Source organism: Mesocricetus auratus, unplaced genomic scaffold, assembly GCF_017639785.1.
Source record: "Mesocricetus auratus isolate SY011 unplaced genomic scaffold, BCM_Maur_2.0 Super-Scaffold_100009, whole genome shotgun sequence".
Lineage (NCBI taxonomy): Eukaryota > Metazoa > Chordata > Mammalia > Rodentia > Cricetidae > Mesocricetus > Mesocricetus auratus.
The window spans coordinates 13,143,737-13,160,984 of NW_024429193.1; the positions used below are offsets into that span (position 1 = coordinate 13,143,737).

The 17,248-nt window shown below is 48.0% G+C and overlaps 1 protein-coding gene across 1 annotated transcript in view; it reads right to left on the reverse strand.

Moving 5' to 3' along the window:
* Ddah1 (dimethylarginine dimethylaminohydrolase 1) overlaps positions 1–4,813 on the reverse strand; it is a 124,756-nt gene extending 119,943 nt beyond the window's left edge. Inside the window, exon 1 of the mRNA XM_040751644.1 lies at positions 4,352–4,813. Within this exon, the coding sequence (XP_040607578.1) occupies positions 4,352–4,654 (303 nt within the window). The 5' untranslated portion in view covers positions 4,655–4,813. The remainder of the gene's footprint in view (positions 1–4,351) is intronic.
* Positions 4,814–17,248: the final 12,435 nt, after the last annotated feature.

Below are 17,248 nucleotides of genomic sequence, written 5' to 3' on the forward strand. Positions count from 1 at the left end.
GTCACTGAACCTTAGTGAGGAGGTGCGGCATCTGTTCTGTTCCCTCCTTCCATTTACATCCCCATTTTCCCACTTGTGTCTCCTCTTTCGGCGTTTATTACCTTATGGTAAGCACTGTCTTCTCCACAAAACTGAAAGTGACCCAGGAAAGAATAATTAAAGCCATTAGCAGTCTGTGAGAAGAGACTGGTGTGGTTTTTCTCCTGGACAGAATTATCCCATGCGTCTGAGAAATGGCTCTTAGTGGGGAGGAGAGGGCAGAGGATACATTTCACAATTTTGTTTAAGTAAGCGTTGTCAGTTAGTCATTTATTAGGTACTAAAACCCTTCAGAGAAGAAAATGTTTTAGTTGTTGGTACAAGAGTGGAGGCAAGGCCGGAACACCACATACCCTCTGGTACACCCTGAACTTAGGAAATCATTATCTACACAGTATTTAATCATTAAAACACCCCTCATCCCTTACACTGTCTTCAGTCCTAGTCTGGCTTCTAGATAGCTTGTTTACAGGACTTTGACACTCAAGAGTTGACTTTCCCTTAAAACACACACACACGATGGATTAATTTGAAACATGATTGGCTTCTCCAAGTTGACTTGTTTCCTAACTATTAAACCTATTAAACATATCCCGACTCGGGGAGATGTAGGGGTCAATGGATGCTGTTGGCTGATTTTCTGTGTGTGCAGTTGTCTTCCCCAAATCTGCAGCTTCCTGCACGCAGTGTCTAAGTCTCAGGAGTTGCTGCAAACACGACCGAGGCAAACATGGGGTTTTCTCAGAAAAGCTCTGAAACTTGGGTCTTAGTTCTTTCTTCTAAGGAAGAACTGTCATAAAACACAGCATGGTGTTTTGATTAAGGAGCCCTTTCTCAAGAATTTTTATTAAAAACAAAGCAATAATAAATGACAGGAAGAGTCAGGGAAGGACAGAGGGCTAAAGTTATGAGCCACCCATGTTCATAATGAAATGTTTGGGACTCTACCAAATTGGCATGCTTGTAAAATACCAAATACGTCCCTAGAACTGGGTGTGGTAGATCATGCCTGCAATCCGAGCACTTGGGCTGCTGAGGTAGGAGGGTTGCCACATGTTGAATATAGCCTGGGGTACATAGGGAGCTGCAGGCAGCTGGGCTACAGTGTGAGACCCTATCTGGAAAAGAAAAGCCCAAGTCCCTCATAAGGGAGGAGAAATGAAGCTGGGCTAAATCATGGCTACAATCGTCCATCAAAATGTTTTCTGTGTGCCTACTGTGCATTAGGCTTTGGATACAAAATATAAAACAAGGTAGACAAGATCTCTGCTCCTACAAGACAGTGGGGGGTATGGAGCTGTAGGCAGACAATCGAAGGCCGTGAGAAACACAAGGGGGGCAGGTGGATGGCGATGAGTGGAGGGACTCAGAAGAAGGCTGTTCAGGAAGGGGAAGGTGGTCTAACATCTCAGAGAGCACCAGAGCTGTGGTCCTGCACACGTGAGTTCAGATCCTGACTCCGCTGGCGCCACTCTGTAACCCTGGGCGATTTCTGTAATCTCTCCCTGTTTCATCAATAATGACCCTGCTGAGTGAACACTGATGAAATGCATGTCCCAAACCTGGCAGTGAGAGGCGAATGGCAGGCACCCAGTGAACGTCAGCTAACATGGTATTAATGGGGACAGCAGGCCAAGCCCAGCCAGCTACCGGGAAGAGAGGCAGGGGGTGTGTCCAGAAAGACCTGTGAATGGAAGAACCGAGTCCGAGCCCAGGATGGGGGTGCTCTGAGGAAGCTAAAGTTGAGAAGGCAAGCAGAGCCCAGTTCATTGGGTGACCCCTAGAAGTCTGTGCAGAGGAGGGTCAAACCTGAGTTGACCACCTTGGTGTGATGGCGATGTAACGGAGAGTGAAGAGACCAGGGGCAGGAGTATCAATGGTGAGGTTTTAAAAATGACTCCTTGGCTGCTGCAAGTTTTCACACACAAAAATCTATCCCGATTCAAAAAGGATCCTGGAGTCACCATTAGCTTGTCTGTTTAGCATTTCATCAACTGACTAATGGATTCGCTCACTCATTCAACAAGTATCTATTCCTGAAGCTCAGCATTTCTTCCATCTCATCCATCCATCCATCCTTCCATCCATCCTTCCATCCACCCACCCACCCATCCAATGAGCATCAATACCTGAAGTTACTATCATCTTGTCTGTTCAGTACTTCATTCATTCATTCATTCATTCAGCATCAACCCTTTAAGTTCAATACTTTTGTTTCATCCATCCATCCATCCATCCATCATTTATCCCTTCGTCAAACATCCGTACCTGCCAAGGTGATAAACTGTGCTGTGGAAAACATTAGCAATCATCACCCCGCACAGCCCGGTTCTCCAGCCATGACTGCACATGCCCTCTTGAGCTCGGGGGTCAGATGGCAGTGCCACAGAACACAAGCATCAGAAGCATCCCTAATGACATCAGCGTGCAGCTGACGACGCCCTATCCACGGAACATATGGTAACAGCCAACGCTTACTAAAGGTCCTGTCTTTGGATCTCAGGTGAATTGACATATTTACCACGACATCACGAAATCCTTATGCCCATCCTAGAGTGAGAAAAACAAGCCAAGGAGGCACATCTCCAGAGACACAGAGTTAATGCAGAAGAGCAGAGGCCTGCCCAGCGCTCTTGATCTCTGCACTGTGTGGTCTCTGCGCCTGGGGCTGTAGCTCAGTGGTAGAATGCATACCTACTATGGGCAAGGTCCCGGGTTCAACGCCCTACGTAAAAAAAGAAAACACAAGAATTCCGTGTGAGCTCTGGGAAGTGTGGGACACTGAGCTGACTGTAAAATGCGGCCAAATTCTGATGTCTAATGCATCTAAATCTCTCCAGGAGAAAGATCACTGCTGGTTCTTATATTGGAGAAACCAAACTTGGAAAGGTAACTACACCAACAATGTAGTGTTTGTGTTACCAAGAGATGTGCCCTTACAGAAGTCAAATAAGACATGAAGACTCTCATCAAATGAGTACCATCTTGAGAGTTTTGACGTTGATTTTCCCCTTTTCAGTACTGTGGTACCATATGGTAAGAATGCATCAGAAGTTACCCACCGTGACTACACTCATATTAGGTTAAAACCCAATATGGCAGTGGGAGCCGTTGGCACAGGTGAGTCTGGAGAGGTGGGCGAGCGGAAAGTGAAGTCTACGAGAAGGACGCCTGCTACCCTTGGGTTTCCTGGTAAATGACAGTGCGGGAAGAAAAGTTGATTGCCTAAATGACAAATAGGTGCACTTAGATTAAACTCGGAATCTGTACGGTTTCACCAGGCAAGCAGATCAAGTGTGGAACGCGCATGTTTAAGTCTGAAGCCCTAGGAACTATTTCCAAATTGACAGAAAGGGGAAAGAAAATCCCTCCAGACATGAAGTAACCACCTGCGCCTTGTCACGCTGCCGGATGCCAAGAGTGAGGGGGAATCCTGGGCCTGGGCTCTTCCCGGGCAGTGATAAGACTCCCAGGCCAGATGACATTTAAAAGCTAATCTCGCTCTATGTGTCTCTCCCCCACTAACCTACATTATTTTTAAAGCAGTCACAGACATTTCCACAAGACATGATAATTTATAGGCACTAACTCCCGCCCCTCGAAGAATACAAAACAGCAGTCTTAATTGCTGAGAGAGACAGAGACACACAGAGAGAATAAAAATTATGGAACTTGTAAAAAACTACCACTGCTAACGCCCAACACCCCGCAGTGAGCACAGTTTTCCAAACGTGGCCCATTCACACACACACACACATTTAAACACAGCTCACTAACAAAACATTAACCACATTTGCTTGCCAGGCGCGTTCTTCAAGACTCACTCGCCACCACCGAAAAGTAACTCTGACACCCCAGGCCGCTGGGTACACAGGCTGCCTGATGTCACCTGACCCGTCCTGCCAGGAGCTCCCTGCAGGACTTGGGGGACACCCCCATCTCCACCTGCCCTCTTGGAGGACCCTTTCCGTCCCCACTGGCAAGGAAACAAGAGTAGCATTGTCTTTGGCACTGTGCGATTTGCAAGACAGAAATGCAGGCGAGATGGGTCCCCAGCCCAGCCACCTGCCCGAGTCCGCGTCACCACAGTCCAGTGGAGATCGCCTCGAAGGCTCCCCGACAGCCAGGAGGTGTGAATAATGAGCTTGTCTGGCTAGGATCACCCACACCCTGCCACACCGCCCCGGGTCCCGCAGTGGCAAGTTAGGAATGAGCCCGCGTGGGGGGAAAGGGTCGGTTCCACGCGCGAAAGGGCTCACGCGCGTCCCCCGGCCGCGCCCCTCGCGTCGCCTGCCCGGGGCTGGCCGGTTACCTCCTTCCTGCGGCTGGGCGCCCCGGGGCGGGTGATGAGGGCGGTCTCCTCGCACACCACGGCCACGTCCTCCACGAACACGCAGTCGGGCAGGCTCTCGTCGGCGGGCAGCTGCACCACCTGCAGCCCCAGCTTGCTGCCCAGCACGTCCACGTAGAGCTGGTGCTGGCGCTCGGCGCGAGCGAAATCCACCTCTTCGCCCTGGGAGCGTCTCAGCGCGTGGCGACACAGGGACTCGGGCGGAGCCCGCACCACGGCGTGGGTGGCCCGGCCGAAGGCGGCGGGGTGACCGAGGCCGGCCATGGCTCGCACGGAGGGAAGGCGGCGGGGTTTGGCGCGGCGGCCGGGTCCTCACGAGAGCGGCGCGCTCCCAAACCTGCGAGTCTGCGAGCGAGCGAGCAGAGCGTGCGAGCGCCCGCCCGGCAGCTCCTCTTGGCAGCCGATGAATGTGCGGCTGCGGGAGCCCGGCTCGCGCCCGGAGCCCTGCCTGCGCCACTGAGCATGCTCAGAGCTCGGGGCGCCGGCCCAGCGCCCGCGCGCCTACTCCTGCGCCCCAGGCGTCTGCAACAGCCTGACCTGGGTCAGTCGGGTGCATGTGGGGACTGGCCACTTCTCAGCTCTAACTCCCTCCCTGGGCCTCGGTATGTGTAATGCCACAGCAGGTGCACACCTCACATGGTCCCCCATGGGGACCTGGAAAGTGGGCAGGCTCCACCGACCCTGCTGGAAAGGACTCGATGGTCAGGGCCCTAGGTGAGAGGTGATTGTAGATCAACTTTCCCGGTTTGTTCTTCAGCGGGTGCCTGGGCCCCAGGTTCCCAGTGTGGCCTGTCTTCGTCCATACTGCCTTGACTTTCTCCAAACTGACCACAGGCAACTCAATATTGTGCAAAGAACGTGTTTCTTCCAATCCACGAGAAAGAATAAAATCCAGGAGACAGACTCACAGATACGATACATATCTAGAAACCTCTTTTCAAAAATCAAAATGCCCCAAGACAAACAAACAAAAAAAATACCTGATAGTTCAAGCCCACAGGGCGATTGGTGTTTCTTCATCCATCTTGTTTACCAACATTCCTGCATAGCTATCTTATCTCACGCCCCTCAAGGCTGAAGGCACAGAGATAAGCCTGAGGCCTGTGACTGTGGCCTTGAACAATGTCCAGTTCCAGACTTCCCAAAATGTGCTTGCTCGAAAGTCACTGGTATAACAAACCCGTGGCCGCCATGAGTGTCAGGAACGGTGGAACTTGGGAGATGTCACCCCGATGAGCTTACAGCGCCCCCCCCTCCAAGCAGGAGCAACCGCCTTAAACAAACGAGATTGCAATAACACAACAACAACCAGGCCAGCACAGCTGAATTGTGCAAACCTCTCATCCCACGCCAACTCTTCCTCTAGGTAGTTTTTGTCAGGATCCCAAAGATGGACTTGGGGATCTCTGAAGCCCTCTACCTGTATGTCTAACCCACACTGATTAAATCTCCTTTCTCTGCCGTTCACCACCAATCTCTCGGGGACTGCTGGTTGACCATAGCTCGTAGGGACCCCCAGAGCTGGGGGCTTTTGCCCTAAAACTCAGGGAGCAAAAACTGACCCTAGAATACTTCTCCCGCTGCAAATGGTTCTGTGATTCTAACGTGTTTGTCTCCAGAGCCTACAGGGCTGGGAGTAAGAAGCCAGCGTATTGTCCCTAAGATAGAAACACACACACACACACACACACACACACACACACACTGTCACTGTAGCTTCGCAGTCAACTCCTTGACCTTGGGGAAGAGGTCGCAGATTCCTGGCAGCCTCACCCTGCCTTCGGGCACACACACTGCGGAATTCCTTGTTGGCCTTCCTTTTCTCTCTCTGGAGTCTTTCCTTTGTTTCAAAGCCTCCATTTTTTTCCACTTTCACACACCACACAGCTCTGTTCAAGGGGACGGTCCTCAAACTCGAGGCTGCACCTCTGAAACAATCTTTCACAAGACAGCATTCACCCACTTGAAGGCAATTCTGTTCTCTCTGTCATCTATCCTGACCCCAGCGCTCTTGAAGCCTGGCCCAGCAGAAAGCAGCTGCCGATGAGGTTGCAGAGCCCCTCTAACATCCTGGTAGTCTTCCTTTTGATGAATACCAGTGTGACCATAGCCCTTCTAAGGCATGGGATTCACACACAAGAGCTAGTTCTTCCTGTGTCTAAATGACAGGCCTTCTGGCAGTTTAATCCAGGGTGGGGATTTGCTCTGTTCAAGGCGACCATCTTCAAAACCAAGACTGCTCCTCTAAAAGAGGGCTACTGCCTTCTCCCCCATGTTCTGTAATATACTACTCACTTAAAGATCATATTGGTCATTGAATATTGTGTTTGGCCCAGATGCGGTGGCGTGAACCTGCAATCCGAGTACCATGTCAGGCGCTAGTCTCTGTCGATACTGCATGCGTTTCCCAGCCGAGGTCTATGCTCCAGTTGTTTTGCTAGAATTCTGATCCTAACTTTGTAGAAAGTCTGTATATCTATGATGAGTTCACCTGGGCCACCCTACAATGATTGTCCCAGCTGAGTCCAGAGTGAACGGGGGAGGGGGGGAGTTCCTTTTCTCTCCTTTCCCCAAGGATAACCTGAGTTTACAGTTGATAGAGCACCTTCCGGATTCTGGAATGAAAGGGGCTCAGTGAAGGACAATTATGCTAGTCACTAGAAGGAAGGTCTCTAAGACCTTCTAGGTTCTTCTAAATCAAAACTCTCAAGGGGATCCAGCCTGCTCTATTAGCACCAGCTTAAAAATTAGAAATCACGCAATAGTTTTTACAGGGAAGATTCCTACCAGTGTTCAAAAGGTAAAAGTTCACCCTGTGTCTAGCTTACTCAGGTTAAGACACACGGTTTTTTTTTTCTCCCCCTGCCCCTTGTGACTCTGGGTGTAACACAGAGACCATCACTGGAGACTCAACCCTTTTCTGTGCTTTCAGCATAACTGTGAACAGGGACCTATGTGTCACTCAGGGTTCGTGTTAGCCTAGCACATGATCAAAATGGGTTAAGTCTCCCCCGTAAATAGGTGTTGTCCATGTTTTCCATACTGAAATTTCATAGCTTGTTTCTTTTTTTTGCAAATCTAATTTTGTAGTTTATCCTTATGTAATGTCATTTGCTTTATTCCAACTTGTCTAAGTTTGGTTCTGTCATCTTGTACATTATTTATTGTTTCTAGTCTGTGCCACCCGAAATTTGATAATCGTGCCTTCTGTCTCCTCTCAGCACTTGTCAAGAAACATTAGAATGTGTATACTTCTGGAAAGAGTAAGAAAAATACCCAAATCCAGTAAATGATAGCTTACATGCCTCTTGCTCCAGCAATGAAAAACTGTTCTTAGGAAAATGGACTTTATTGAAGCTAATACATTTATGAGCTCATTTTCCTCATGCATATTTATGGAAAACTCTTGAGGCACAACACCACAGCACATCAGAGCAATGCAAATAGCTTAAGATGGCCTATGACCTTGAAGCGCTTGGAGAAAAAAACGAAGCTGTGCAGATCTGGAGCCAGCCCCGATGAGCACACTAGAAGGCTGTCAAGGACAAACGCCACAGGCATCTGGGGAAAGAGCTCTTGCTGTGGCCGCCAGGAGTGGAGAAAGCTTGGGGACGCCTGGACCCTGTGTAGGAGGAGTTGGGTAGTATTTTAGGATGTGAGTTATTGAAGGAGGGGAAGAGAACCCTAAGGAAAGTGTGTGCAAGGTGCCAGAGACACGGCCAAGAGGACAGTGGTGGATCAACTCAACGCTGTTGAAATGACTCTAGCTGCTGTAACAAGGCAACAGGACTGAAAGACCCCGAATTTATAGAAATAAAATATAAGCTTAAACAGGGAGGGCACCCCACTAGAGAACTCAGAAAGTAAACAAAGGGCCACATCCCAGGAACTGGCCAAACCACAAAATGGGATGTATGGTTTAGCAACCTTAATTGCAGAAGGGCTGTAAACCCACAAAAGGCCAATTCCAGGCTGCTGACCACCTGTGATGAACTGACCAGGGCTTCAGAGATGGGCAAGCAAGATTCGTGGGAAATGATGAGAAGATAACCACCATTTATTTAGGGAGAGATGATTAACTCATACCAAGGTTTGAGGAATTTACAACGTGTGGGTCAAGAAGACATCTACTTCCCCTGGTCAGTAGTCACGTACCCCACCCCCCGTCACAAGATAGGGACCCCTCCCAAAGGCTTGTGGTTTTTGTCTTTAAAAGCTGACTGTAACTGAACCTCGGGGCCAATCGGTCTAAAAGCTGACCGAGAGGCCCATCTGCAGATGCCTAATTAAAGCCTCTTGCGTGTTGTATCAATTGGCGCGTGGACTCTTGATTCTTGGAGTGACGAATCCAGCTTGGGGACCCCTCCTCAATTCGGGGTACCCCAACAGGACCACCCCATATGATGTCACGAGGTGACAGAAACTTATTTCTCGACCTCGCAGACTAACACTGGCATCCGTGGCTTGCAGCTCTTTTTTCCTAGTGGCATCCAGGATCCATCTTTCCAGCACACGGCCCCAGGTTCATGTGCTCACCTTCCTCATGGGGAAGGACATAGGGTACCGTGCATGAAAGGGACGATGGGCCAGACGTGGGAGGGACACACAGTCTCCTGGCCATATTCCTCTGGCTCACATTCACTTACCCGGCTATAACAAACGTGGAACAGCAGCCTGGGAAATAAAGTTTTGTGTGGGTCCGGAAAGAAATAACAGGCTGGGGAATTGCTAACTAATGTCTGTTTCTAGCACAGTGAAGAGAATGGAAAAACAGCCGAGCTAAATTTTCTCATAAGTGAGCAGTGGAGAGACACGTTAGAGAAAGTAAGAGGTTGGCCCTGGTGCCAGACTATGTGGGTGAAAGTGAGGAGTGGCTTCCCTTCCTGCGCCATCTTAGACATAACATCACTTCACCTCAGTTCCATCCACTTATACAATGGAAAACAGAAGGTCACTTTGAAGGTGTTATTAAGCAAAGGGCTTCAAAAGTATTTAAAACAGTACCTACAGCTCATCGGATAGATGTTCAGTAACACTCATGTGTGTTCAGGTATGTACTCATGTAGTATGAATAATAAAAACCCAGGGACAGATACTGGGGCTCAAGCTGAAGATCAGAAAAGCAAAGCAGCCAAGCCACCAGAAAGCTCTCACCTCTACCCAGGCTGGGGAGATCCTGTTCTCAGTGTGGCTAGAGACTAATTGCCCAAGACTGAATGACAGACTACTGAATGCTGCATGAGATCTTGAGCTCCTTCTTTTTTTTTTTTTTTTTTTTTTTTTTTTTGGTTTTTCGAGACAGGGTTTCTCTGTATTGTTTTGCAGGCTGTCCTGGAACTAGCTCTGTAGACCAAGCTGGCCTTGAACTCACAGAGATCCACTTGCCTCTGCCTCCCAAGTGCTGGGATTAAAGGCGTGCGCCACCAACGCCCGGCGAGCTCCTTCTTAAAGACCTTTCTAGTGCTGGGATTAAAGGCGTCAGCTCTGTTTCTCTTTTAGACTGATTCACTCTCATGTAGCCCTGGGTGACCTTGATCTCACAGAGATCCATCCCGCCTCTGTCCCCAGAGTCCTGGTATTAAAGGTGTGTGCCACCACTGCCATGCCTCTGTGGCTGTGTCTAGCTTTGTATTCTGATCTCCAGGCAAGCTTTATTAGAGCATAAACAATATATCGCCACACACACAGGTGTATGTGAGCATGTGGGGCAGAGGTTAGCCTTGGGTGTCATTCATTAGGCACCATCCTCCTTGTCTTTTGAGCCAGGATTCATCATTAACTTGAAACTCACCTAGTAGGTAAGGCTGGCTAGCTGGCCAGCCAGTGAGCTCTAGGAATCCACTTCCCCAGCAGCGGGGTCATAAGCATGAGCCACCATGACTGGCTTTTTGACATGGGTTCTCATGTCAAATTCAGGTCCTTGTGCTTACACAACTGACTGATCTCCTTATGGCATTGGCAGGTGCTGAACAGAAGACTTCGAACATGATTTCTTGTCAAAGGCCAAACCACATTTGCACATCCACCGACTTGTCAAATCCTGCAGGTGTCCTCCTGCTTCCCAACAGAACACAGGCCTTAGACTGACGGTCACAATCTCACCATGGTTGTAATGAAGGATGGAGAATCTGCACAGATCTGTTCTATTTGACAAACCTAGAGTTGTTTCTATTTCCCTGACCGGATGTTGAAGACAAAGGCAGATTTTTATTTCCATTGATAACATTGTTCTGCGTTTGAAATCAGTTTAGACACAAAATACTTCAATGTTAAAGCAGAACTTCCTGCTTTAGTCTTTCCTCAACTTTTAGCAGACATAGGAGGTGTTTTCACTGGGGGTGGGTCTTTGGGGTTGGGAATATTAAAAGAGACGGAGGACTCAAAGGTATCCAGGAGCACCACAAGTGCTGGAAACATGAATCTAGAAAGCACCGTGAATCTGTGGAGCAAGAATAATATAAACCCAGAGGCAGATATTGGGGTTCAAGCTGATGATCAGAGAAGCAAAGCAGCCAAGCCACCAGAGGGTTCTTACCTCTTCCAATGCTCAGACCGAAGGGGTGATCACATCCTCTGTCTTCATCTCCAAACTGCACTGCTCCTCAGACTGCCTAGACTGTAGGCTGAATACAGACTGAGACCCTGCTCCTGTCTTATATTCCTCTCTAGTGCTGGTATTAAAGGCATGCACCACCACTGTCCAGCCTCTATGGCTAACTAGTGTGGCTGCTGGGATTAAAGGTGTGTGCCACCACTGCCTGGCCTCTATGGCTGTGACGAGCTTTGCATCCTGATCTTCAGGCAAGCTTTATTAGATCATAAACAAAATATCACCACAGGATTCCAACACAGAAACATTTACATAAGGGTTAGCTGTGCAGAAACCCAGTGTTAAAGATTTCCTTTATCTCTGAAGGAATAAGAGATGCTTGATCAAATGGGCAGGGGATGATGGTGCCAGGGTACCAGTTCTAAAGTCAAGACACAACTCTACTCTGCTTCTAAAACCAGCTGGGATATAATTCACTAGAGTGGAGAAATGCATATACCCTTGATGCAGTGTTAATTTTTGGATACAGAGATACTTGAATTAGATTCCCACTCCTGATGTATTTTGTAACCTCTACAGTATTAAGAGTCATGTTTTAGTATTTTCCATGTTTCTACACCCCATAGGACTGTTCATCATGGATCATATCACAAGGAATCCCATTTTTATTGGACTTCATTTGTTGGGTGTTCTTATAAAGGGGATGGGGAGAAAGAGGAGAGAGATTGGAGAACAAATTCCACGAATTTCTTCCTGCCTTCTTGGGGTCCTAGCAACCATTTTCTCCTACAGAAGAGTTTGTGTTGGTGAACCTTCAGCTGGGGCTGAATGCTATTCCCACCCATTATCTATAGCTACAAGTGGTACCGACTTCCCATTTTGCTAGTCCCTGGCGCCTCAATGTTCTTTGTTCTCTTTACTCTGCCTGAACCTCTAAAAACATTAAGTAGTCTCTCTTTCAAATTCTTAGCTAAGTATGCCACTTCCTTTTAACAGGGAAAAATCACTTGAGCTTACATGTAAAGTGGAAATCAGAGCTGCCGCAGGGCTGAAATGTGACTAAATGGACAATATTAACAGTGCTTCTATGCCATACACTATCCATCTACCCTTGTTTACGTTCAAAATGCCCGAGTCCGTGGTACGAGGACAACAACTGACAGGATGCAGTGCAGCATTCACGATAGATGGTCTCCAAACACAACTTTTTCCAATCCCCACCTCTCCATACATGGACGACATGGCCCCTCTGCATTTCCGGAACTCTCTGCATTCTTCTCTGCTGATTTTCAATCTAGTGCAATAATCCATCCATCTCGAGTCATCTACCACATTAGAGGCTGATGAGAAAAAAATCCTAAAGAGTACCAAGTGTCATTTAAATGTGTTGAATTTTAACAAGAGATCTGTGACATTATCCCTAAGGAGATGGTCATCCACTGAGGTAGGCATGGCCCCAAATTTTACTATTTTTAAAATCCGGTTTCACAGAGCTTTTTGTGACATTATGTTTCCAGGAATATTTTCTAATGGGAATTTCATACTTAAGTTCATGGGGAGAAGAAATAGCTTGAAGGAAAAGCCTTTGCAACTCAGAGATAATGAGAATGTATGTGTGTGTGCGTGTGTGTGTGTGAAGGAAAACATTTCTTTGCAGTGAAGATGGTTATATGTCTCTTTATATGTGCTTACACACGTGTACTACAGGACTGTCTGTAAAGTGTCTCTGTTTCCTTATGCAGACAGTGACACGTCAGGTTGGCAAGGACAGAGGGTTGTCATGCTTGCTCTTGTGTGGACGGGAAACTGTTTGGGTGTGGGGCTGGTGTGCATCTGTCACAGGACAGCCTCGCCTCCATGGCAGTGCTCTTTCTCTGGATTCTTTGCTTCAGTCTGTCTGTGTCTGCTTCTGGTCTACTGCGTTTCTCCTAACTGTACATGTCTTGTGGTTGGGTTGAGGGGGCTCAAATACGCCCATGACTTCAAGTGCTACCTTGATCTCATCGGTGCTTAAATCTTCATTTAATCACAGCACCAAAATTGAAACTAACCCACTGCCCTGTTTTCCCTTCCAGTCCCCTCCTTAGGTCACGCAGTGGCTCGAGCAAGCTAGTGATCTAGACGATGTCCACTTCTCTTTCTTCCCACCCCGCCCATTGATCAGTTACGTGTTCTGACAGACCGACCTCCTTAAAAACCGGTTCAAACCCGCCCACACTATCACCACCTAGCTCTAAATTATCAACTCCGTGGATTATTGCAACAGCAGCCTATGCCAAGTGGGTTTTTCCAAGATGAGAATCTAATGGAGCCACTCGCCTGCTTAATCCTTTAACAGCTCCTGCTTCCCCCAGAATGGCCCTGAAGACACCCTCCACCCCCCCAGAATAGCCCGTGAGACACCCTCCACCCCCCAGCATGACCCACGAGACATTTTGTTCATTCCCCTATCCTGTGTCTTACTTAGGATTCTGCTCATGGTGTTCTGCTTCCTGGAAAGTGCAAGTGGTGATAAAAACTCATTATTTTGTGCAAACAATACATGCTAGAAAAAACAAAAACAAATAAAAAACCAAACCAAACAAACAAACGAAAAACCAGGAAAACAACCCACCAGTCAGTCTAGGGCCTGCCCTCTCAGAGCCCTCCCCAAACCCTCCAAGCCGGGTGACACAACTGGACCCCTGCTTCCCCTTCTGTCACTAGGCATAGGCCCACATTGCTTGCCGCTCTGAGGAGCTCTCGGGAGCCGGGCACATGTTCTTAGCGCTTGCTCGCTCCTCCGTCCAGAAGCATAGAGCGTGGCTTCCCTCTCCAGAGGTGTAATTTCCCTCTCCTCCGCTCAGCGGCCCACTTTCATAAGACTTCCAGTTTTTATGAAATGAGGTAACACCAGGCGCCCTTCCTGTCCCCGAAGCCCTGTGGCCCTATTGCTCCACATGCCCGTTAACCTCGGCGGGTGGTGGAGAGGTTGCACTCTGGATTTGAAGCCTGGCCCTGTCACAGCTGTGCGGTGTCACACGGCTTGCTTGGCTTCCCAAGTCTCAAAGCCTCACCTGGTAAACAGAAATGGCAGTCCCCATGCTGTGCAGTTATTTTAGGAGCCAAACAAAGTTAACATTTTCCTCTCCTACCATACGAGACAGCCCCTACTGCAACACTGACTTCACCAGCTTGCAGATCCTGGGGGCACTAACTCCATCACCAGCTCGTGGTTTTCTTGTTCCCCAAATGAAAACGACACCTACCCAGTGGGGTGTATATGGCAGTCTAGATAAAGCATGTATACAGCAAGTGTTTAATACAAGTTAGTCACTTCTGTGGTGACATGGAAAAATGAGGAGGCGTTGGACAAGCAGAAGAGGAGAGGAAAATCTGGAAAGCTTCGTAACAGCTGCCTAACAGTGGTCACCCCCTTGTTGCTCTTTCTCATGCCACCATGTGCTGTTGGGGACATTTTCATCCTATTCATTATGTAAACCTGTGGGCCACCAACCAGCTCCCAAGTCATGACATGGAGACTTCTTACTGGTTACAAATGCGTGACTTAGCTTAGGCTTGTTTATGGCTGGCTCTTTTACCTTAAATTAACCTGTGTCTCTTTATCTACCTTTTGTCTTGGGGCTCTTTACTTTTCTTCTGTGATGGGGGAAGTTCTTCTGTGTATACGGTTGTCCTACTGGTTGATTAATAAAGCACTAATGGCCAATAGGGAAGCAAGATAGGTGGGACTAGGAGTCGAGGAGGACTCTGGGAAACTGAGGCACAGTGAATCACCCTGTAGGACGTAGGAGAAGAGGTCCGCCGGATCCTTTCTCTGGTAAGAGAACACCACGTGGAAATACTCAGGTTAGCAATTATGTGTTTATAATTAAGTCAGAGCTAGCCAATAAGAAACCAAGCAAATGACCAACAGCTTCATAATTAGTATAGTGTTTCCTGGGTTATTGGGGGGCTGAGACAGCTCGGGACCCTGGTGGTTGGTGGGAAGACTACACATTACACTTCTATATATCTTGTTTGCATTGCTTCTCGTGTCTGTGGGGTTGGTGGCCGCCTGGCTTCTTACCCTGGGTGTGTCTCTCTCTTTCTCTTTTCCCTCTTCTCTCATTCCTCTCAAGCCTGGATTTCTCCTCCTACTTATTTTCACTGCCTGCCATCCCCACCCATCCTTTCTCTGCCTAGCTATTGGCTGTTCAGTTCTTTATTAGACCAATCAGGTGCCTTAGGCAGGCAAGGTGAAATAAATGCAACACGTCTTTGCATAATTAAACAGATGCAGCACAAACAAGTGTAACACACCCCTACACCATTAAACAAACGCATCATAAACAAAATGTAACACACTTTCACATGGCTAAAGTAATATTCCAAAGTATAAACAAATGACACATCTTTGCCAGTTCAAATAATATTCGACAACATAAGCCCTGGCCTCTGGCGGTTGACATATCTCTCTTGACCTCATCCTTCACCCATTTTCTTGTTTGACTCTCCGATGCTCAGCTGGTCCTCCTCATCCACTCATTTGTTCCTTCTTTGTTCCATTGCTTCATGGCAGACTGTCCCTGGACCTGAGTGGCTGAGAGCAGCTGTTGAGTTCTGTGCCTGACTCACCCACCATCAGGAACTTGACAAGGACGGGTCTAGGTGCTTCTTCCTGACTCACACAGAGTTTGTTGGGGCAGCTAGAACTGGAGAAGCCGTTTTCTGGGCAGCTTTCTTCATTCACACCTCTTGTGCCCAGTGTTCCTGGGCCTCGCTTGACCAACGTGAGTCTCTTCCTCGAGGGCCTGTGCTCGTCCGGGAACAGCCTCGCTCCTCACTGGGTAGTTGGCTTCCTGAAGGTGAGAAAGAGAAACCCTCAAACCAGTTCAGAGCTCTCTTTGGACTTAACAAAGCATGTATTCGACCATACCATCTTGATCAAAGCAACCACAGCACTGGCCAGATTCAACACACTGAATGGAGGAACTATGCACCATGAGACTCACTTATCAGGTTCTGGTATTATTCTGGTACAGCGTTTCAACATTGTTTCCAGAAAATTCCCTTTCACTTTTCTGAAGTATTGCTAATTCTTTGTAAATTAAAAATCAAGATCCATACTTACAGATTTGTTTATATAATTAGTGCATTCACTGAAGAGTGTGGGTGCTGATGTTGTCTATGAGTGGCACAGATAACAGTCAGTCATATCGATACACATTCACAAACTATGTGCTGTAAAGGACTGGATAGCATGAGCATATGCAATAATGCAAATCCTCTGTCTAGGGGAATCAAGGAAAGTTTCCTGGAGGAGGTGCCTTTTGAATGGAGAATGAAAGAGTATAGGTATTTACTCTGTGTGGAGACAGTAGACCAAACTGACAGAGCGTCTGAGCGAAGACTTAAGGGACGAGTTCATGTGCTGTGTCTGGAACGCCAGTGATGTTGTTCACCTTGTTTTAAGATGTGTCATGGTCGCGTCTGCCGCGCAGCCTGTGTCTGAGAACGTGCGGAGGGTGTCGGGGATTGACAACACAGAGATTTGTTCAACGATGTAAAGAAAACTTTAAGCAGGCCCCAAAAAGGTTCAAGAAAACTTCCTAAGAAAGGCTCCCTCCAGAAAAGCTTCTGCTCTCCTCCCTCCTGGCTGGTTCTGCTCTGACACCAAAAACTGATCTGGGCGTGTCAGAAGAGGCGGTTAGTCTTTGGACAAGGTCGAGGTCAGGGCGGTTTCTGTGGGCAGGCCTTTTCCAGGAACTTATTGCCCCCGGGCATTGTATTGTTTTTAGTAAACATGTTTTTAGTAAACATTGTCTTACAGCTGCCTACTCCCAGGCAGAAGGGGAAGTGGGTTTCTGCTCAAGGTCTGGTGTTCCCACAGTTCACCTTGTTTTAAGATGTGTCCACGGGTGCCATAGTGGCATGGAAGCTATGGCAGCAACCAGCTCCCTTCTGATTGGCTGTGAGGCCTGACCCACAGAAGTGATGTCATGCTTGGTACTAAAGACCTAGGTAAACACTCATGACCAGGTTTGATGGTGGTAGCCCACACCATTAATCCCAGCACTCAGGAGGCAGTGGCAGGCAGAACTCTGTGAATTCAAGGCCAGCCTGGTCTACAAAGAGAGTTTCAGGACATCCAGGGCTACACGGAGAAACCCTGTCTCAAGAACAAAACAAAAAAAAAACAGGACTGGGAAGCCATATGGTGGGTATGCTTACTTTTGTTGATTTACTAAATGCTGTGAAACTGTGTTCTAAGGATTTCCGTTTATACCCAGTGATTTGTATATGACCCACACACATATCTGCACAAT